Below are 23,805 nucleotides of genomic sequence, written 5' to 3'. Positions count from 1 at the left end.
CTAGGAACTGACCCCCAGCTAGCAAAATGTACGTAAAGGCACCAAAATATTAAGCAAATAAAAAATTTGGATAGTAAAACAAATGCCTCGATCTCTCGCTTTCCGCGTGTGCACATTTGGGGGACGCCTACAACGCATATCTGGGGGACGGGTAGAGCGCACGGTGACCAGGCGCCCAGTACGTATGGTGCGCAATGCCCACAACGCACGCCTGGGGGGCGCCGAGGCTGTGATGCTGCCCACGGTCTCCTGATTGTTGGGAAGGAAGTACTCGGCCCCTGTCCGGAGACTCAGGCGCCTCGAGGGCGGCCCCAGAAGGTGAGGACGACGCCGCCGCCAGCCCCGCCGCCCCTGGAGCGAGGACCGTCACCGGCAACGTGGAGGCCCCGCTCGGCGCGACCCCCGGCCAGGGCGCAGCATCCGCGGCCTATCGCACCCGGCAGCACCGCGCCTGGGCAGGACTCGGAGTTGGAGGCGTTCACGTGGCTCCAACCAGCCCATGTAGGCCGCGCGTCCTACAAAACAGTGTCCCTTTATAATTATTTTGTGGGCCCCCGGGATAACCCGTTAAATGTCATTACTCCCAGGCCTTACACTTCTCAAGCCCGTAAACGTCGCCTAACCCCACAGACGAAAACACAAGGTACTTTCAGAATAAGGCCCAGCGGTCCCACTCGCCTCTTCCTTTAACCGTCGCTTTGAAGTATCGCGAGAACAGCCCCCTTTGAGGCGTTGTCCTGCGTCCCGGACGACGGGTCACGTGAAGACTGACACAGACTTCAGCCAACGAGATTTCTCTCTAGCTTTCCTCGCCGCAGCGTGCGTGGGGAGGCCTCCATGAACTCTGACCTCAGCTTTCCGAGGCGTCCTGCGTCTGCCGCCTCCGCCTCCGGCGTGAAGAGGCGGGTTTTGGCCTCTGGCCCCGGGAGAGTGTGTAGGGAGCGCGGCGAGACGGTGCTGAGTGGACGTGTCGGCACTCCGGAGACGCCTGCCGCGTGCCCCATCGCCCATGAGCTCGCATCCCGGCGAGCAGCGCTGTCTTTAGGCCGCTCCGTAGCCTCTGCTTCCCCCGGGACAGGCCCACGCCTCGCCGGGGAGGAGGCGGCCGGTCGAGGCGCCTCCCTCGTCAGCGTCGGCGTCGCGCTGCGACCCTGGAAGCGGGAGCCGCGCGAGCGGAAGGAGGGGCTCCAGCAGCTGCGGCGGCCGCGGGCTGCAGCTCAGGCGGCGCCAGCGGGCGGGATCGAGGCCGTCAACATGGCGAGCGCCTCGTACCACATTTCCAATTTGCTGGAAAAGATGACATCCAGCGACAAGGACTTCAGGTGAGGCCGAAACCCGACCCTCACCCTAGCTCGGGTGCTCCATCCGCAGCCTTGGCCCCGCGCAATCTTCGCCTCACCCCTTCGGTCCCCCGGTCCCCTGCTCCGCCGCCCCGACCCTCAGGCCGGGCCTCCGCCCGCCTCCTGGTCTGGGCCGTTGCGGCCGCGGCCTCCAGGCCTCTCTGCGCCTTCGAGCGCCCGCGTCGCGTTCCCTGCCCACCGGGATGAGCCTTTCACGGAGCAGGTAGCGCGAAGGGGTGAAGTCACCCGTAGCGGAGGGAGCTGCCTGCTTGGCACTAGGCCGCCGCCGGGAGACCCAGGGCCGCCACCTTCCCGCAGGTGTGCGTGGGCCTGGCCGTGTTCAACTGGAATGAACAACTCCTTTTGAGCTTTTTGCTGGTTGGATTATTTACTCTGTTCGGATTATTCTTCTTCGTGAAGGTGGGTAGAAGAGGGAGGGGAGCCAGGATGGAGGAAACTTGGCCGGTGGGGTTTTCCCGCCAGCACCTGTCAGTTTCCCTTGCCAGATAAAATCCACGCAGGACTCGGGGTTTCCGTCTTATATCCTTATATCCAAAATCACTGCCAAAGGGATGATTTTCTGAGCCTGAAACATAGCAAATGGATCTTCTTGAAGGAGTTTTCGAATAAGGAGCGGATGAATATGCAGCTTAATTATAAACAGTTCTGTTTCAGGAGACTTGTGCTGTTTATTTCAAATTCTTACAACATGCGTATTGAAGATACGTTATATTTTCACAGATTATTTTGGTTTCTCTCTCTTTTTTTTTTTTTTTTTTTTTGCACACTGTAGTGATTGTTACATTCCTTCATGCCTCTCCTCCCTTCACAAAGTTCTTTATCTGAAGAAAAGCTTATTTCTTCGGTATTTTAAGTTTTGTTCTGCAGTGCCTTACTGGTTAATAATTTGTGCTCATTTTCAAGGAAAGAACAAAAAAAGTTTCCCAATTAAAGTGGTAGTTAAGGAGTTTGTGTTTGCTTGTTTTATATGAACAATGTGTTTTAGCAACTGAAATTACATCCAAACCTTACAGAAAGAACTTTCCAGATTTGTGAAAGGATGACCATGACAAGAGTACTTGCTCGTGTTCCTAATTAAATTGATGTGCTGGCATATTGAAATGGTCTGTGAAGTACTTTTGTGTCTTCAAAACCACTTTTTTCTTTTAAGTTCTACCTTAGGGAGCTTTTAAGTGTTATATTTGAAAGCCAGTTTCGCTGACGCTAAAGATTTTAGTGTTGTGACATTTTGGAAGTTATGTATGTTTGTGTTGGGTATTTTGGAATGTCAGATTTGTATAGTTCCAGGACCAAAATCAAGATTATTGGGGGAAATAAAAATTTTGTGTTGTTTTACAGATTAGAATCAGTTTGATTCCCTTTGGAACTTTGTTAGCTCCAAGTCATTGAAATGTAAATAAATGTTTGTGTGGAACTTATGTATAATTTTCTGCTGTACGTGAGGTGTTTATATATGATTGCCTCCTCCTTTCAGTTTAGTTTATGATTTATTGTAAATTTATGATTGTATTCAATTTCAGTCTAAAGGTAGCACTTTCCCTATAATAAAAAATATTTTGTTCAGTTAGATTCATGTCTGGGTAATATGTTTAGAAAGATTAGAGAAATCATACCATGTGGTATTACTCTATATGTGGTTATTGATCGAAGCTGCCTTTCTTAAATTTGTTGGAAAGATATATACTTGCCTTGATTTTTAAAAAATATATGAAAGAAGTAATGCTCTGGTGGTAAAATATAGTCACTGCTGAATTTGATAAAGATCACCCATCAGTTTGAGATGCAGTGAATCCAGTGATGCTTGGGGGACTGGTGTCATATTGGTATGTTTTCTAATAGTTGAATGTTCTAGAACATTGTTATGTTTAGGAACAATGGTGACTTCTAATTTGTCGTCATTAGGTATTTTTATTAACTCTGTTTTAAAGATTTTTTATAATGCACTGTAACCATCTAGTTAAAGACAAGTCTTTGGAAGTAAAGCACTCTATTATGTATTAAGTCTAAACAGACATTTAAGGATTAATGAGTATTTTGAAGATTTTTCTGCATACTTTCAGCACAGACATTTAATACATTTGTTCTTTAAAAAATAATGCTTTGTTCTCATTAGAAATGTATTTGTTTTGGTGTAAATACCAGGATTTGTAGCTACATATTTTAAAATGCAGCAAGAACTTGAGATGCCAGAGGGGTCTTGAGCACAAGGTTAATATTATGGAATGTCCGATATGTGCAAAGCACTGTCTTTTATTAAGGAGAGGGGAAGAAAACACTGCCATCAAAATGAAGAAAAAAATTTGTTCTCATGGTAGAATCCAAAGGGGATTTGACCTAGTCACAAAATCTGAGTTCTAGATATGTATGATTCTTTTCTTTTGAATTTATGAAATCTTGGGCAAGATACTTAATTTGAAAGTACATTTTCATTTCAGAGAAGCTTGGGCATGGGCAATTATAGAAGGTCACTGAAAAGTCTCTTATTTGAATATCTACTTAGACCATTACTATGGAGAAACTAAAGAAATGTGTACAGGCTTCAAATTTTTGAAATTTTAGCATTTTAAAAGAATCCTTTCGTAGGACATAAATCATAGGCTCTATTTATTGAAAAATTGCTTAGTATTCTTTTGCGTTTTAGTATTATGCATTATTTGAAAGTGAGATATTAAGATATATGTTAAGACATAAGAAATGTCAAGACTAGGAACCCTTTGAAAAAGAGAGGAGGCATTTGTGTATCCTAATCTCCAGGATAGTGTCTGTCACCTATCAGCCTTGGTTTAGTGAAAATTTACTTATAAAGTAACGAATGCTAACTCAAACTTTTAGAAGGAAAATAAGCAACATTCTTTGGAACAGGGCTTCTCATCACTTCTTCCTCAAAAGAAAAAGTTCCTTGAGTATGCCCAGAATTTTTTCCAGAAAACCTTTATTCCAGTATGCATTAGTTACTTCAAGTCCAAAGACTGCTAGGAATGTGTGCTCCATAAAGGAATAAAGAGTAAAAATAAAGTGACGCAGCCGTAGATAGGTGTTTGTGTAGATAGCAGAGTGAAAGCTGTAATGTGAATGAACCATGTGACTCCTCCACTTATGCCTATTAATATTGTCTAGTCAGTAGGTTGCAGTAACCAACGAAGTTCTTTTATTTTCATTTGCTTCACTATCAATTAAAATATTCCAAGGAATCAAAAGCTAAAGAAAATCACTTTTATTTCTGTGTTCTTAATAGTTAATGCTTACTGCGAGCTTGATTTCGTTTATTCTTACAACTCTAGTAAACGTGGATAACAGCAAGGTCTGTTACAGTTGAATAAACTTTGATTTGGAGATATTAAGTACCTGTGCAAAGTTAGTCATATAGTAGGTCTGGAATTTCTAGGACTTCTTTACCACCACCACCACCCCCAGAAAGCATGAACTCTTAACTGTCCAACTATGCCAGGTCTCCAGGGTTTTGACGAGGGCACATTAGGCCATGAAGAATCAGGCCTAATGTTTTATGAAGAAACATTTCAGGTTCCTCTAAAATTGGGTTTATGGACTATTTTGTGCTAGAAGATGCTTGTAATAATTACTTGAGAAAGACTACAAAAAGTTTTAAGATCTAGTGCTTGCCCTAAGCAAATCTGTATGCTTGCTGAATGGTTAAGACACTACTGTAAAGATAAATAGCCCAGGGCACTGTGTAGTTGTCAGACGTCAAGTGGCAGAGAATATTAAAGGCAAGAGATTCAAGCCTACAGAGAGATCTGAGCTAGGTCTTGACAGTGAAGTTCTACACAGAGAAAATGAATACAGGTGTGAAAGCACACTATACCAGACTTCAGTGAGGAGGGAGTAGATGTTCTTGACTGGAGCTGGCTGGGTAATGTACACAGAACTCCTTACCGTAAGGACCTTGTGTTAGAATGAATTGTCTACCCTATCTGGTTCTTGACCATGTGGGTTCTGAATGGGTGCTTGTTTTAGTAGAACTGGATTTTAGTTCCAATGTTAAGAAAGTATATTGTGATTTTAGGGACCTTCAAGAAACCATTTTAAAATTTATTTATTTAAATACTGCTTGATACAGTAATTCACTGCATTGTAAAATGCAAGCAGCTCCCAGCTCAGTAATCCATTTATGTTACCAAGTTTATTTATTTAGATGTTTTGGATGTTGGAGGTTATTACTCTTTGAAACTGTTTAAAATGCTGATAAAAATAACAGGCCTGTTAAAGAATCATAAGCTCTCAGAGCTGGAAGGGACCTTAGAGATCTTACCACATAGCTGAAAGTACTGTGTAGGTATTTATAATAATATAGCAGGAAATAGTAAGTGAAATTATCTGGACTACTTGTGCTCAAAGAAAAGCACGTTTAATCAGAAGAAAAAGATCTGTAGAGATTAAAAAGGTGATTTCTGGGTACTTTTTAAATACTGTGCCAGTTGATGATAATAACTTGATTTTGCTTAGATGATTGTTCTTCATGTAGATATCTTGATTATCAGCAATAATTAGGGCTCATACTGAAGAAGAGGAGGAAGAACACTGAGGACACTGGGAAGAAAGATGAGTAAAAATCAGTTTTATTTACATGAATAACATTAAGACTGTTCCCAGTTAATTCATAGCTTTCTAAGGAATAAAGGAGAAAAAATGAGATAGCCGTGGTGTGTATACAAGATCTTTGAAAGGTAACAGGTTTACTAGGTGATGAATTTGGCAGTATCGCTTGGGTTTCTATTGAAAGCAAGGGTATGTATGAGGGGAGGAGTTGTGCTGAGAGTTACTGTGCTGTGCAATGTATCCATGTCTACCATTATTTCTGCTTTACATTTTTCACATTGAATTTACTAAAGATCAGTAAGTTCTCCCCTTAATCAGTCCAGTGGAATAGGCCACGTATGTGTATCAATGTTTGCAGGATACGGTTTCTTATGCTGGTGTTCCAAAATACTTGAATAAATGAATGAGATGACATTGCCTGCAGGTTACATTGACCTGGGAATTCCCTGGCTGCCTGAAATGTAACCATTTACTTTCCACTTCTTCCATCTAAGACTTTTATCCTTATGTTGGCCTGTTAAATTTACATCCACTGAAATTCCCAGTGGGGGATGTCATTCTTGTCCTATCTACCTTCTCTCCTTTAGTGTCATGCAGAGTACTTCTGAAATTAGTTTTGCTGTCTCATCCCTTTCTAATCTACTCTGTTCATTGTTAGCCATTAGAGCAGTGGTTCTCAACCTTCCTAATGCCACGGCCCTTTAATACAGTTCCTGTGGGTCACGGGTGACCCACAGTTTGAGAACCACTGCATTAGCGTTTTCTTCCTAAATACCACAGATGATCAGTGCCTCCCGCACTAATTTCCATTGACTACAAGATAAACTCCAAGCTCATTAACTGGTGCCCATCTGGACTCAAAGGAACTATTCTCTCTAAAATCCCAACGATTTTCTAATGTAACTGATTTAGTGGATATTTTCTTTGTCCATCTATTTGATATTTAAGCACCATTTACCACTTTTTCCCTGAAATTCTCTTAACAAAAGCAGACTGAAACAAGTAGAGTTTATTCATTACAATAAGGGAGAAAACACACTTTGTTGTTATGCCTCTGTAACGGGATGTTAAAAGGAGCCTCTTTGAGTAATTGTAGAAAGGGTCTAAGGAAGCAGATCTTTGCTTTGGATTGAATGTTGTCAGTCCAGAAAATGAGTTGCACTAGAGAGTGAGGCCAGTTCTATGATTTGGCATGTTAATAAGTTTTACAAGAAGAGCAGACCTAAGCAGGGGTAAAACTGGAACTGGCAGAGAAGTAGCACTTGCTCATTTAATTGGAAAGGGGGGATGTTTGGTATTTTGTGTTGCTCAGCAACCTTGTATGAAGTGTGTGTTCTGAGATTGTTTATCCAAGCAAAGGGTATGCTTTAGCTGTTAAGCATTAGATCAATTTGTAATGACATTGAGCCTCAAATCAGTTTCTGGACTGCAGGGGCTACTGTGTGTGTCTGTTTTATTAGTGCCCACTGTTTGCCAAAAGGGCGGATGAAGTTGGGCTGTCGAACATTTATTTGTAATCATATTTTCACCGTGACTGGGATTTTGTTGATTAAGGTCAGGGGAATATCCACTCACTATAGTTTGTATTTAACCAGAGTTAATTCTTTCTCTTGCAAGTAGGTTAGTGGTTGAATCGTCTGATGTGGCAGTGGCTGCACAGTGACTCTGGACAAAGATACATAAGCTGAATGTAGCACCCAGGTCTTGTGGTTTTCCTCCTGCTCTTCCTTTGCTATACATGTTTCTAATGCATTTTGCAAAATTGGTAATTTTGACTCATAAAGTTCAAATAAAGTTGATTTTCATTATTTGTAGCTTTTATTTGCTGTAAAGTCTTCATACATTGCTTGTAGGGAATTTTGGGGTTAGATTCCTATTAACCCCTTGTCACAGCATTTTTATCATAACCTTGTTTTATGTGTTTCTGTTTGAAGATTATCTAAATATTGTATCTGGTTGATTTGTTAACATTGAATTCACAGTCAGTAGCACTATAATTCATGCCTAATGGTAGCTTATCTAACACATGTATTTCTTCCAGAACAGCATAGCTTTCTTACACTTGGGAATGCTAGATAGCATTTATGCTTGGAAGCCATATTAAATAGGAAGATCATCAACAAAAATCACAAGCATAGGGAAAACAGGGCACTAAATAGGATGAGGAAAGGATGCTTGTGTACAGGATGGATGAAGAACTAAGGAGGCACAGTGTTGCCCGGTGTCACCACTGCCTACATTGTATGTGTTGCATGACTCAAATTTTTCACCTGTCTGCCCTTGTCTACAAATGACTAACAAAAGGGAGATAGTAATTTTATTTTAGAAATGAATTTAAAAGAGAAGGCAGATTCATAAATATGTAATCTTTGAATAATGAGGATAAACTGTCCATTTTTTTCTATCTTCATTGATTGCCAAGACTCAAATTCAAACTACCATTATTTCTTATTTAGACTGCTGCAGTAGTTCTTGTAACTGGTCTCCATTCAGTCTGGGCTAAGTGAATGAAGATTGGTTCTCTCCAAAGTGTGGTCCACAGTGTAGATGGAGTAATGTTTCCGAAATGAAAATATGGTCATTCCCTTTGCTCCCCATTTTTACCCCAGCTGTCAAATTTCAGTAGCTTCCCATTGCTCTTAGAATTAAGACTAAAGTCAGGGCATGGTCCACAAATCTTTTTAATTCCTGGCCCTTGCTTGCCTGACACCAATTCCTCACCTCCCCCATGATTATGCCCACTCTTTAGACCTGTCTTCACTGACACACAACTCCCGATGTAGTCTAGGTCAGGTTACTTTGTTAGTGTTTTCTTGATGACGAATTCCTTTCCTTTATAGGATGTATCTCAGTTCCTAATTAGATAGGTATTTATATATGCAGTTTTAAAAATTAGCATGCCTCTTACTGGACTGTAACATATGCTCTAAGACAGCAAGAACTGTGTTTGTTTTGACTAGCCCCTGTACCTGCAACAGTCAGCATAGGTCCTAACATAGTAAATGTATGAGGCCCTTCTCATCTTGCCCTCATTCTGCATTTCCACCATCTTTCCTTTCTGCACTAGGTTTATATCCTCCAGCCTCATTGAACTGTTCCTTAGTTTTTCACTCTAAGATGCTCTGCCCCTCCCCCATCATCATCACTGGGGGGAAAATATTTAAATCCCAAACCTAGGGCAAACCCCTGTTCTTTTGAGCTAGCGGTCAGTTCTTTGGTGTAATCTTTCATTGTCCCATTGTAAATACAGGCTTTTTTAATAAGCAGTTTTATAAATCTTGAGAAGAAGTGAACCGCAGCTCTGCGCCCATAGCACAGTGGTTATGGTGCTAGGGAACCGAGTTCGGATCCCGCCCAGGCCAGCTAAACAACAATGACAACTGCAACAACAATAACAAAAAGATAGCCAGGCATTGTGGCGGATGCCTGTAGTCCAGCTACCTGGGAGGCTGAGGCATGAGAATCGCTTAAGCTCAAGAGTTTGAGGTTGCTGTGAGCTGTGATGCCATGGCACTCTACCGGGGGCAATATAGTGAGACTGTGTCTCAAAAAAAAGAAAAAAGGAATTGAACTATATGATTGCATGTAGTTTTAAAACTTTTCAAATCATCAAGTGAATAGTTCAATACTAGTTATTGAAATTAGCCTTAAAATTACCTTGTAAGTAAATTGCTGAATTATTAATAGTAAGTTGGCTTTTGTCAACCTTTACCACATGGTTTATTGTCCATGTTGTGGGACTATCTCCTCAGCTATTTTATCATTTCAGCTCTAATAGTTGTGGGTTTGTTTTTTTTTTTATTTGAACATGGATTTTTGCCATTTTGTGCATTAAAACAATAAATTTTTATTCAAACTGGATCTAGTTCAAATAAAAGAAAAAGGAGTTAAGTAAGTATTTTAGTAGAATTATTTCCAAAGGTAGAAGGGAGCCAAGATTCATGAGAAAAGTTTTTTTTTTTTTTGGCTTTTAAAGTAATTATAGGGCATTATTCAAATGTGATACTCTCATATTTCGAGAAGTTCCTTCAAAATAATGAATTGTTTTGTAAGAGACGGGGGAAATCTGAGACTCTATTTACTTTATTTTACCTGAGACACTTTGTTTAAACTCTGTTCAACCTTTTCATTTAAATCTCAGAAGCTTGATCACTTGGGGTTTTTGGCAGACTTTTCAGTGTTAAATCTCCCTCTCGTGATCTTAAAGGGAGGAAAGTGAATATCAGGTGATTTGCCCCTTGCCATTTTGAAAATATTATATGCCAGTGATGGGAGTTGGGGGGGATTTGTATTTTGGAAATTTTACAGTAATTTGTGATATGCGACACCTCCCCCCCCCCCATCCCAGGGTAACATCATGCAGGTATTACACGAGGATATTAATGTCTGTGCTTTAGGGTTTCCTAGATAAAATTCAAATCCCATGCAAAAAAGAAGTAAAGAGGAACTTTTCTCCCCCAAAAGTAATGATGCAATTAATTAGAATAAAAGAGCACTCACTATAGGTCCTATTAGTAATTTTGAAATCAAGACTGACGTGAGGAAGATAATTTTGGATAATAGGACCTCATTAAGAGCATATCTGGTCTTTAAAATATCTATGTATATATTTATGATCACTTAAAAACATGGATGACTTCTGTAAATACTGTTACTGTTTAGTGAGTGAAATAGCACTGATTCGAAAAATCATTCTTTTTTAATTAATGCTTTAAAATTGTAAGTTATCAACATTTCATTTTTTATAGGTTTATGGCTACAAATGATCTAATGACAGAACTACAGAAAGATTCTATCAAATTGGATGATGATAGTGAAAGGAAAGTAGTGAAAATGATTTTGAAGTTACTGGAAGATAAAAATGGAGAGGTACAGAATTTAGCCGTCAAATGGTAAGTTGTTTTTTACTTGTGAAATCCTTTCCTCTTCTCCCAACTCTGATTAAAATGCTCTGTGATAAGTAGTAAATTGTCCTAGTCTTATACTATAGACTTTCTTTATAGACTTTCTTAGAATTTTTAAGTGACTAATGAATGGTAGTTAGACATACAGTGTATTTCCTTGTAGCATATAAATTGCTAAATGTGGACTTTCATAGTATGTCTTTTAATGCTTATGACATATATCTAGAAACAATGGTTTGTTTATAGCTTGATTTTTTTTTTTTTTAAGCCAGGTTAAAAGGCCTACTTTCCTCTTTCTCTATATTCCAGTGGGAATGAAATTTATAACCAAATGATTAAGGAAAATAAAAATTAATAAAATTCTTAATAAAGAATAGCAGTTAAAACCATAGTTAAAATAATACTGAAGATACAGTAGTCTAAAGAATCTTTCCTAAAAGTTGTGGAAATTTTTATTTTATGTACAGTGCAGTGAGAACCACTTTTTAGGCATTATGTTGGTAGTTGAGTTTTTTAGTAGGGTACAGAATTTGAGTTTTCAGTAAATTCTATTAATGTACCTATTTAAATCATGAATGCTGCATTTTAGAAGCCCTTAATATATACAGTAAGTTATTAATAAGCATAATCTTTAGTTTCATATAAAATTAAATTATGGAATTATGTTAATATGTCATGTGGTATGTCATATTTGGTATCCGTTTAAATAAGGCATTTCATTAGTATTTCTTCATTGGATTTTCTTATAAAGTTTTCAAATTTGTTTTAGACTAAACTATTGCATATCTTCTGTAGAATAACAAAAATGGAAGAAATGATTGGTCAGCATAGAATTTCTAGGCATGCAATGCAAATTTCTTTAACTTGGGACATTTCTAAGTTTAAGATGTGTCTTTTAAAAAGTAATTGTAGAATAATGCAAATATGTATGTAATTTCATTTCAGTTTTTCATCTTTTAATTTATTTGCCATGTACTAAATAAACAAAATTAAGCTTTGTTTAATGTATATTCAATGTTTTCCAGCCTTTAAAAGCAATAATAATAATTAGTCTTTGTCCCAGATTGGGAATTGGAACATATGTAGGACTTATTTGAGTTAAAGTTTAGGAAATTCAAGACCATCTTTTGACGGTCTTTTATATTTATAATTAAAGATGTTGGGGAAGAAACAGTTTATATTCAAGAAAAAAAGGAATTAGTTTCTAAACAAATATATTAGGAGATTAAATTATATTCAAGAAAAAAGGAATTAGTTTCTAAACAAATATATTAGGAGATTAAATCATGATAATGGGAAATAATCTTTTTTTTTTTTTGGCTGGGGCTGCGTTTGAACCCACCACCTCCAGCATATGGGGCCAGCGCCCTACCCCATTGAGCCACAGGCGCTGCCCGATGGGAAATAATCTTAAGAGCTGATTCTTAGAGGAGGGAAAATCCTCATAGGTAGATAAATTACTAAGCAGCCTTAACAAGAAATTGGAAAAGTTGTCAGAGAAGTTGCTGCCCCTCCTCCCCCCAAAAAGGTCCAGAAATCTTTTACAGACATATTTGAAACCATGAGGAACAGATAATTCTGGTACAGATAGTTCTACTACTGTTCCAGAACATAAAGTATGAAAACTGTCTAGATTTTTAAATCAAATAATGTTAACAAGTCCTGACTAGCATTAACACTAAAAAAAAATAGAAACTATAGACCAACTTCATTTAAATGTTTGGTTCAAGTAGGATTTACCCCAAGAATGTAAGAATAGTTCAATATTATGTGTTTTTTTTTAATTTAGTTAATTCATCGGGTTTCATCCTTTCATTGGAGGAAGTAAAAACTATCTGGTTAGTTGTCAAGATGCTGATAAGATTCAGCATTGACTCTTGATTTAAAAAGCAAAAAGCACTTCAGCTGCATAGTATAACTAGAGAAACGAACTTCAAAAATGAGCATCATACTTGAACAGTGAAGAACAGGTCAGGGACGCTTTATCAAACCACTTGACAAAGTTCACCACATGCTCCAGGTAAACATTTAACAAAATAGGAATTGATGGGCCTTTTTAAAGTTCTGTCTTCTCTCCCCAATAGCTAATAAAATATCAGATACATTCACAGTACTCAGGGAATAGGCAGAGTCTATCTCTGCTGCTTCTTTGGAGGTAAGTATTAGCCATTGGAAGACAAGGGGTGAGGGGCAAGTTAGAGGCATAAGAATTCAAAAAGTATATGTGGGAAAAGGTCCAATCAAGAAAAAAAATTCAGCATACAATAAAAAGTCAGTGAAGTAGGATATAAAATTTATGAAAGTAGCTTTTATTTGCTGATGGGAATATCAGTAGCTTTTCCTGTAAGCAGTATAACCAGTTAGAAGATGTGGAAGTGAATACCATTAATTATAGCCACAGAAAGACAAAATACCTAGGAGTTTATGCAACAAGAAATGTTACAGTAGTGACTTCGATTGAGCGTTATATGGTATATATGGTAGTAACTTTGAGAGCATTATATGATAGAAAGTAATGTTACAGTTTTCTCTTTTACTAAATGTATGGAAGGAAAAGGTTAAAATATTCTGATACAAGAAATGTACTTGAACAGGTGTAAAGACATCCCATGTCCTTAGATAGGGTAACTCAATATCGTAAAGGTCAGTTCACATTAATTTAATACTAACCTAATTGTAAAAATCATTGTTTTTTCCAAAAGCTAGACAAATTGACTATATTGGGGGTGGGAGTGAGCATGTGCTGAAGATAGCCAAGAAAACTGAAAAAGTAGGATGGCTCTTGGGGATGGAGGTGTGTGTTTAGTCCAGCGATATGGGAAACATACTGTTATGTCTCTACAATCAAAGCAGTGAGTTAGTGGGACATTAAATTAATAGACTAATGAAGTAAAATAGGATGTAAGGTATGAGGTGAAGAGGACTGCATTGGAGAAAAAATAGACCTTTTTCAAAAGATCGTATTCAATTGTATTTGAAAAGGTAAAATTATATCCTTATACATCCCTAGTCAAGATCATCATTGTTCATTTTTTCACCTTAACTTAGTTTTGCCTATTATAGAACTTCATATAAATGGAATTATACAATATGTTTTCTTTTGTTTGGGTCTGGCTTTTTTTGCTCTTGTAACATCTGTGAAATTCATCCATGTTGAATATATTAGCAGTCCATGCCTTTTTGTTAATTATTAGTAGTCTATTGATAGGACTAGTTTTGGTTTCTTTCTAGTGTTTGGCTATTGTGAATAAATAAATATACAGTGAATGATGTCTTTATTTCTTACTGTTAGATAACCAAGAGTGAAATTGCTATTTCCATTTAGCTTACAGAGAAAACACTAAATTGTCTCTCAAAGTGTACGTACTATTTTATGTGAACGTACTGGTTGCTACACACTGTCAGCAGCACTTGGTTGTGTTGGTCTTTGGTTTTAGCCATTGCAGTAGCTGTGTAGGTGTGGTTTTAATTTGCTTGTCACCAATAAATAATGATGTCAAGCATGGTTTTGTGTGTTCATTGGTCATTTATGTATTTTTCAATTGAGTTTGTCTTTTTATTACCAAATTTTGGTTGTCTTCCATTTTGAGCTTAAGTTTTAAACTTTTATGTTTAGTTTTATTTAATTTATAAACAAATTAAAATTTTCCTTTTATGGTTATTGTTTTCTATGTCCTAAGAAATCTTTGTTTACCTTAGGTTGCAAAAATTTTCTTCTAACATGCCTTATAGTTTTAAAAGCCTTTACTTTTAGTTCTGTGACCTATCTTGAATTATTTTTTGTGAAGGATGTGAGTTAATTTTTTATTTCCATGTGGATATCCATCTGTTGTAGCACCATTTATTTAAAAGACCTTCTTTTCTCTGTTGAATTATTTGGGCATCTGTGTCAAAAAATCAATTGACTATAAAAGTATGGGTCTCTTTCCACATTCCATTCTGTTCCATTGACCTGACCTGTCTGTCCTGACACCAGTATAACACTTGTAGTGTAGCTTAGGGTTTTTGAGCCTTGCAGCTATTTAAGTTTTGGACTAGGTGATTCTTTGTTGTGGGAAGTTCAACTATTTTTACTCTTTGTTGTGATTTTTTTTTTTTATCCATTGGTTATTTAGAAGCAATTTCCAAATACTTGGAGGTTATCTAGATATTTATTTTTACTGGTTTCTAATTAAATTCCACTGTAGTGAGAGAACCATACTCTGCAATGTTTTAAGATGCTTTTTATTTTAAACATTTATTGAGATGTTTTATGGTAGGCTGTCCTAGGTACTTGAAAGTCTGTTCTGTAGTTATTGGGTAAAGTATTTTATAAATCAGTTTGGTATTTGATAGTGTTCACATTTATATCCTTTCTGATTTTTTTTCCCCTTTGGTTAATCTATTGACTATTACTGAGAGGAGTGTTAAAGTTTCCAACTGTGTTTGATGTGTCTTTTTCTTGTGTAATGTCAGATTTTCCTTCATGCAGTTTAAAGCTGTGTGATGCTAAAGACAAAATCTGGTAAATGTCAAACACTGTCATAATAGGAAAGAGAGATTGGGCTCAACTCCAGATATAAGGACAAGCAGGAATAGGAGGTCAGGGGATAGAAAATTACATAGGAGTGGTCATCAAAGGTGGTAGGATTCTTGCTACAACTGGGCTGTTGAGGCCCAGCAAGGACAAGAGTCAATGTCAAGACCTGGTTGAGAAGAGGGTTCTGAGGAAACTGACTGCAGTTTGGTCCCAGAGAGAATCTCTGTCAGTGACTAGGTACTTGCACATTAGCACCCCATCAGTACCTAGGTACATACATGTTAGAATCTGTCAGTGACTAGGTATATGCACGTTTATGATTGTCTCTTTGATGATTCACCCTTCTATGAGGATAAAATGTTTCTCTTTATCTATGGTAACACACCTTACCTTGAAATGTATTTTCTTTGTTGTCAATAACATAACCACTCTAGTTTTTTAAAGGTTAGTGTGTGTACATGGTGTGTCTTTTGCTATTACTTCTTGTTTTATCTGTGTTTATGTCATCAAATCATATTTCTTATACATAGCAGGTATTTAGGTCTTGCTTTTTTCTTTGTGTTTTATAATTTCTGCTTTTTTTTTGGATTTTTTTTTTTTTTTTTTTTGTAGTTTTTGGCTGTGGCTGGGCTTGAACCCGCCACCTCCGGCATATGGGGCTGGTGCCTACTCCTCTGAGCCACAGGTGCCGCCCATAATTTCTGCTCTTCAGTAAGAGTGCTTAGCTCATAGACCTTTATTGTAAATATTGCTATGGTTGGATTTAGATGTACCATTTTACTTCCTGTTTTCTGTTTGTTCCCTTTTTTTTTTGTTGGTATTTTCCCCTCACTTCATTTTGAGTTAATGAAATATATATAGTGGTGGTTCTCAAAGTTTGATTTGGGAGGTCTGGGGTATCCTGCATCTCTGAAAGGATCAAAACTGTCACATGAATAATACTAAGGTGTTACTTTCCTTGTTGACTCTTACAGTTCTTCTAAGTTCACAGAGGCCACATGTGATCCATTACAGCAGATTGAATGCAAAAGCAAATATGAAAATCCAGTTGTTTTAATTTTGAAAGATTTAAAAAATTTGCAGAAATGTAAAACAGTGCTATTCTTTCTATTTTTTCATTTTTGAGAATATAGTTCTTAAAATGTTATTTATGCTAACCTACAATGGGTTTTATTATTTTTAAATTTTTATGTGATGAACATTGACAGACATACCCACATAAAAGTTCTTTGGGGTCATCAGTGATTTTTAAAGCATTAGAAAGGAATCCTACACCAAAAAGTTGAGAATTGCTATTTTATAATATCTGATTTTGATTCCTCTTTGACTTTGATTTATCTCTTCATATTAGTCATTCTCAAGTAGGGATTATAAATTTCATCTTAAATAATCACAGTCTATTAGAAGTTAGTGTTGTACTACTTGGTATAAATTACTATATAAACACTACCATAATATGGTTCAGTTTATTTCCTCCTGTGTTTCTGTATGTGTATGTTTTTCCACAATGCAGCATTATTTATAGTTTGAAGAAAAAAATGTAGTTCTTTAAATAATATCCTTTTGTGTATGTACACATGTATCCATTTCTGGTGATTTTTTTTCTGTTAATCCAAATTACCATCTGGTAATTTTCCTTTAGACTAAAGAACCTCCTTTGGCAATTCTTGCAGCATGGGTCGGTCTCTTAGTAATGAATTCTTTCAGCTTTTGTTTATCTGACATTATTTGTAGTTTATCTCCATTTTTGAAGGGTAATTTCCCTGGATATGGAATTCTAAATAGACTTTTTCTGTTTTTGATCCATTGTTTTCTGTCCTTGAAATAGTTTTCTAAAAGATAGTTTTAGAGATTTTATAATTGTTACCTGCAGAAAAGTTAATTCAGCAAAACTGTTATGTCATTGCTGAAAGCTGGTTTTAGAGTCCCTTTATCTCTGCTCTCAATTTTCATTTAACAGATGAATTTGTTTCATGTTAGGTCTCCCCATGTCCCTGCTGTGTTTCTGTTGCCACTTTCATCACTCTAGATTGGGCTCTTCTCCAACCTTTCAGTCTATTCTTCTTTCTTTCTATTAATTCCCCAGCTCATGCTGCCTACTATCTCTCTAGTAAAGCAGTCGGCATTTACTTACTGAACAACTGTGTGAGACACTGATATGAGCATTCATTAAATTAAATTATTTTTATTACATTACTTATGCTTGAAAAAATGGATTTATTTCTATTAATAATTTTACCACATTTCAACTCATTGCCCTGGCTTTAAAGGTTCTTTATAATAACCTGGTGCCTGGCCTTTCCGGTTGTATTTTCCATCTGCTTTTTAAGCAATTCTATTGCTCCCACTTTGTTTCAGTATGCATTCCACTCAATTTAGTCTCTGATCTTTACAAAGGCTTGTTCTTCCCATTTGAAATGGTCTTCTTTTCTAACTGTATCCCATCAGAGCCCCATACATTGAAGTATTAGTGTGCAATCTTGCGATTTCTTGGCCCTACAAATGCTAACATGAATTTAAAACTTTTTTTTAATTATGCAGGGTAGTGAATGCCAACTTTATTTCATAGTCATGTGAGTTCCTTGCCTCACCAAATAGATAAGTTTTCAAAGATAGGATACCTCCTTTGTTATCCACTAATGTTGAATATAGTGACTTATCAGTGACTATACATACACCAAACTTAACCTGCTCTGTGCTAAGGACACAGAGTACAGTGGCTTCTCACTGAATATTAGTGCACTGTTCTTACCTACTTGTGACATCATGTTGGTGCTCAGAAAGTTTCAGATGTTCATATTAGGGATGCTCAACTGGAAATGTATAGGAACTTTCATCATAGGTAAAACTTGTTAGGAGCAAGATCCTAATTAGCCTTTATTTATTTTGAGACAGAATCTAAAGCTGTTGCCCTGGGTAGAATGCTGTGGCATCATAGCTCACAGCAACTCAAACTCTTGGGCTTAAACGATTCTCTTGCCTCAGCCTCCCAAGTACCTGGAATTACAGGCACCTGCCACAATGCCCAGCTATTATTTATTTATTTATTTTTGGTTATAGTTGTCATTGTTTGGCGGGGCCTGGCTGGATTCAAACCCACCATCTCCAGTATATGTGGCTGGCACCCTAGCCACTTGAGCTACAAGCGCCAACCCAGCCTTTTTATTTTTAAATTTTTTCCTGGATATTGTGGTTGAGCTTATAATAGTCCCAGCTAATTGGGAGGATGAGATGAGAGTGTTCCTTTAGCCCAGGAGTTTGAGGCCAACCTGGGCAATGTAGTGAGACCCTAATCTCTAAATAAATAGGCAGTTCTTTTTGTATTTGAAGGGCTAGAGTTATGTAAAGAGTCTTCACATTTGTGATGCTGTGAAGGAAATCAGTGGGAGAAGGTTGGAAACCCAACTTAAAGCGATCTTATAGATCAAAAATTTCTTTTATACCCATATTTATATGCTAATGATACAAGCATGATATATACTTTGTTGACAGTTCTAGGCAGAACCAGGCAGTTTCTGTTTGCATATTTTTGGGGTTTTGTGTTTATTTAGATTAAAACTTTTTTTTCTCTTTGTATTACAGTCTTGGCCCTTTAGTGAGTAAAGTGAAAGAATACCAAGTAGAGACAATTGTAGATACCCTCTGCACTAACATGCTTTCTGATAAAGAACAACTTCGAGATATTTCAAGTATTGGTCTTAAAACAGTAATTGGAGAACTTCCTCCAGCTTCCAGTGGTAAGTAAGAGCACTTTTTTCTTCCTATTTTCATTTTACATAGAAGTATTTCTCCTTCATTTTCCCCCCAACTCTGGTCAAGGAGGGAGAGAGGCGAGTTGTCCTTTGTGGGCATCCCTTTAAATGATAAAGAAAAATTAAAATCTAAAGCCTTATTTTTCTTAAAAATAAATTCAGTTTAAATGAATACTATCATCATTGAATTTTGATATCTCCTATGCATGTCACTTCTGAAGAATTTTTATATGTTGGAACAAGATGTTATATTCTTGTATGTACCATGACTGCAGACCAGAGTTATGCTAACCTATGCAGTGAGGGAAAGATAACCCTAAATGAGCTATGATGAGCTTTATATTCCAGTATTAATTTTGTTGTTCATTAGTGTTTACAGAATTTAACACACTGCAGACATAGCGGTGAAATGTTTCCATTTACTAGTAGCTTTAATTAAAACTGAGCCTTTTATAGCTTATAATTAGAATTTTTTAACTATGATTAATGAATTCATTGATTAGCTTTTAGCCTCTTACAAAAATGTCTAGGTAATGTAAGTTTTAAAATTGATCTTAACTACTAAACTATTGCTAAAATGAGCATTCTAAAAGTTACTGTTTCATCTGTGAGTGGGGTGAAATTATCATTTCTCTGTCTTATTTTTTATTTTTTTAATTAATGTTAAATCATAGCTGTGTACGTTAGTGCAGTCAAGGGGTACAATGTGCTGGTTTCATATACAATCTGAAATATTCTCATCAAACTGTTCAACGTAGCCTTCATGGCATTTTCTTAGTTACTGTATGTAGGCATTTGTATTCTGCATTTAGTAAGTTTTGCCTGTATCCATTCTAAGATGCACCATAGGTGTGGCCCCACCCATTACCCTCCCTCCACCATAACCTCCCCACTCCCTTCCCCTTCCTTGGCCCTTTCTCCATAGTCTTGTGCTATACTTGGCTTATAGCCTTCATGTGAGAGCTATAATTTAGCTTCATAGTAGAGCTGAGTACATTGGATACTTTTTCTTCCATTCCTGAGATACTTTGCTAAGAAGAATATGTTCCAGCTCCATCCATGTAAACATGAAAGAGGTAAAGTCTCCATCTTTCTTTAAGGCTGCATAATATTCCATGGTATACATGTACCACAATTTGCTAGTCCATTCGTGGGTCCATGGGCACTTGGGCTTCTTCCATGACTTAGCAATTATGAATTGGGCTGCAATAAACATTCTGGTACAGATGTCTTTGTTACATTGTGATTTTTTGGTCTTCTGGGTATAGACCTAGTAAAGGAATTATAGGATCGAATGGCAGGTCTATTTTTAGGTCTCTAAGTATTCTCCAAACATCCTTCCAGAGGAACGTATTAGTGTGCATTCCCACCAGCAATGTAGAAGTGTTCCCTTTTCTCCACATCCACGCCAACATCTCTGGTTTTGGGATTTTGTTTTGTTTTTTTTCTTTTGTAGAGACAGTTTCACTTTATCCCCCTCAGTAGAGTGCTGTGCCCTCACGCAGCTCACAGCAACCTCCAACTCCTGGGCTTAAGCGATTCTCTTGCCTCAGCCTCCCGAGTAGCCCGGGCTACAGGCGCCCGCCACAATGCCCAGCTATTTTTTTTTGGTTGCAGTTTGGCTGGGGCCGGGTTTGAACCCGCCACCCTCGGCACATGGGGCCGGCGCCCTACTGACTGAGCCACAGGCGCTGCCCCGGTTTCAGGATTTTGTTATGTGGGCTACTCTTACTGGGGTTAGGTGATATCTCAAAGTAGTTTTGATTTGCATTTCTCTGATGAATAAGCATGATGAGCTTTTTTTCATGTGTTTGTAGATCGTGCATCTGTCTTCTTTAGAGAAGTTTCTCTTCAAGTCCCTTGCCCACCCTGAGATGGGGTCACGTGTTCTTTTCTTGCTAATACGTTTGAGTTCTCTGTGGATTCTGGTTATTAGACCTTTATCGGTTATTAGACCTGCAAATATTTTCTCCCATTTGGAGGGCTGTCTGCTTGCTTTACTTACTATGTTTTTGGCTGTGCAGAAGCTTTTTAGTTTGATCAGGTCCCAGTAGTGTATTTTTGATAGCTTCAATTGCCTGGGGAGTCCTCCTCATAAAATATTCACCCAAAATATTCGCCGATTCCTTCAAGAGTTTTCCCTGTACTTTCTTAAGTATTTTTATAGTTTCATGTCTGAAGTTTAAATCTTTTATCCAGTGAGAGTCTTATCTTAGTTAATGGTGAAAGGTGTGGGTCCAGTTTCAATCTTCTACAAGTTGCCAGCCAGTTTACCCAGCACCATTTGTTAAATAGGGAATCTTTTCCCCACTGAATGTTTTTAATTGGCTTGTCAAACATCAAATAACAGTGAGTAGCCGGATTCATCTCTTGGTTCTCTATTCTGTTCCAGACATCTACTTCTCTGTTTTTGTGCCAATACCATGCTGTTTTGATCACTGTTGATTTCTGGTACAGTCTCAGGTCTGGTAGCGTGATTCCTCCAGCTTTGTTTTTATTGCTGAGTAATGTTTTGGCTATTCGAGGTTTTCCTTATTCCATATAAAACAAAGTATTATTTTTTCAAGATCTTTAAAATATGACAATGGAGCTTTAATAGGAATTGCATTAAAATTACATATTGCTTTGGGTAGTGTAGACATTTTAACAATGTTGATTCTTCCCAGCCATGAGCATGGTATATTTTTCCATTTGTTAACATCTTCAGCTATTTCTTTTCTTAAAGTTTCATTGTTCTCTTTGTAGAGATCTTTCACATCCTTTGTTAGGTATACTCCCAAGTATTTCATCTTCTCTGGCACTACTGTGAAAGGAATAGAGTCCTTGACTGTTTTTTCAGCTTGGTTATTGTTGGTGTATATAAAGGCTACAGATTTATGGGTGTTGATTTTGTAGCCTGAGACATTGCTGTATTCCTTGATCACTTCTAAAAGTTTTTTAGTAGAATCCCTAGTGTTTTCCAGATACACGATCATATCATCTGCGAAGAGTGAAAGTTTGATCTCTTCTGACCCTATGTGGATACCCTTGATTGCTTTTTCTTCCCTAATTGCAATGGCTAAAACTTCCATTACAATGTTAAAGAGCTATGGAGACAATGGGCAACCTTGCCTGGTTCCTGATCTAAGTGGAAATGATTTCAATTTAACTCCATTCAATACAATATTGGCTATGGGTTTGCTGTAGATGGCCTCTATGAGTTTAAGAAATGTCCCTTCTATACCAATTTTCTTAAGTGTTCTGATCATGAAGGATGCTGGATATTATCAAAAGCTTTTTCTGCATCAATTGAAAGAATCATATGGTCCTTATTTTTTAGTTTGTTTATGTGCTGAATTACATTTATAGATTTACATACATTGAACCAGCCTTGAGACCCTGAGGTGAATCCCACTTGGTCATGGTGTATAATTTTTTTGATGTGTTGTTGGATTCTGTTTGTTAGGATCTTATTGAGTATTTTAGCATTGATATTCATTAGTGAAATTGGTCTATGATTTTCCTTTCTTGTTGGGTCTTTCCCTGGTTTGGGGATCAAGGTGATGTTTGCTTCGTAGAATGTGTTGGGTAATATTCCTTCTTTTTCTGTCTTTTGGAAGAGGTTTAGTAGAATAGGTACTAGTTCTTTAAAGGTTTGGTAGAATTCTGATATAAAGCCATCTGGTCCTGGGCTTTTCTTTTTAGGGAGATTTTGTATAGTTGATGCTATTTCAGAACTTGATATAGCCTGTTCAACATTTCCACTTCATTCTGGCTAAGTCTTGGTAGGTGGCATACTTCCAGGTATTGGTCAGTTTCTTTCAGATTTTCATATTTCTGAGAGTAGAGTTTCTTGTATTCATTAAGGATTTTTTGAATTTCTGAGGGGTCTGTTGTTATTTCATCTTTACCATTTCTGATTGATGAAATTAGAGATTTTACTCTTTTTTTCCTGGTTAGGTTAGCCAAAGGTTTATCTATTTTATTGATCTTTTCAAAAAAAACAACTTTTGGATTTATTGATCTGTTGTATAATTCTGTTGTTTTCAATTTCGTTTAGTTCTACTCTAATTTTGGTTATTTCTTTTCTTCTGCTGGGTTTGGGTTTGGAGTGTTCTTCCTTCTCCAGTTGCTTGAGATGTCCCATTAAGTTATTAACTTCCTCTCTTTCCGTTTTCTTGAGGAAGGCTTGCAGTGCTATAAATTTCCCTCTTAGGGCTGCCTTTGCAGTGTCCCAGAGGTTCTGGTAATTCGTGTCTTGGTTGTTACTTTGTTCCAAAAATTTGGTGATTTCCTTCTTCATCTCATCTATAACCCATCTGTCCTTCAGCATAAGGTTGTTTAGCTTCCATCTTCTTGTATGGGTATGCAGGTTCCTGTTGTTATTGAGTTCAGCTTTTATTGCATAAATATTTTTTTAAATTTGCTGAGGTTAGATTTGTGGCCTAGGATGTGGTTGATTTTGGAGTATGTTCCATGGGCTGATGAGAAGAATGTGTATTCAGTTTTGTTGGGATGAAATGTTCTGTAGATGTCTGTTAAGTCCAGATGTTGAATGGTTGAGTTTAAATCTAAAATTTCTTTCCTTAGCTTCTTTTTGGAGGATCTATCCAGCACTGCTAAAGGGGTGTTAAAATCTCCAACTACGATGGAACTGGAGGAAATCGAGTTGCTCACGTCTGTTAGAGTTTCTCTTATAAATTGAGGTGCTTTCTGCTTGAGTGCATAAATAT

At 37.5% G+C, this 23,805-nt stretch overlaps 1 protein-coding gene across 1 annotated transcript in view; it reads left to right on the top strand.

Moving 5' to 3' along the window:
- Nucleotides 1-835: 835 nt before the first annotated feature.
- CAND1 (cullin associated and neddylation dissociated 1) overlaps nucleotides 836-23,805 on the top strand; it is a 44,180-nt gene continuing 21,210 nt past the window's right edge. The window contains exons 1-3 of the mRNA XM_053555385.1: nucleotides 836-1,322; nucleotides 10,667-10,810; nucleotides 18,924-19,078. Of these exons, the coding sequence (XP_053411360.1) occupies nucleotides 838-1,322; nucleotides 10,667-10,810; nucleotides 18,924-19,078 (784 nt within the window). The 5' untranslated portion in view covers nucleotides 836-837. The remainder of the gene's footprint in view (nucleotides 1,323-10,666; nucleotides 10,811-18,923; nucleotides 19,079-23,805) is intronic.

Source organism: Nycticebus coucang, chromosome 12 (genome assembly GCF_027406575.1).
Source record: "Nycticebus coucang isolate mNycCou1 chromosome 12, mNycCou1.pri, whole genome shotgun sequence".
NCBI lineage: Eukaryota > Metazoa > Chordata > Mammalia > Primates > Lorisidae > Nycticebus > Nycticebus coucang.
This window is presented reverse-complemented; position numbering and strand designations above follow the sequence as displayed.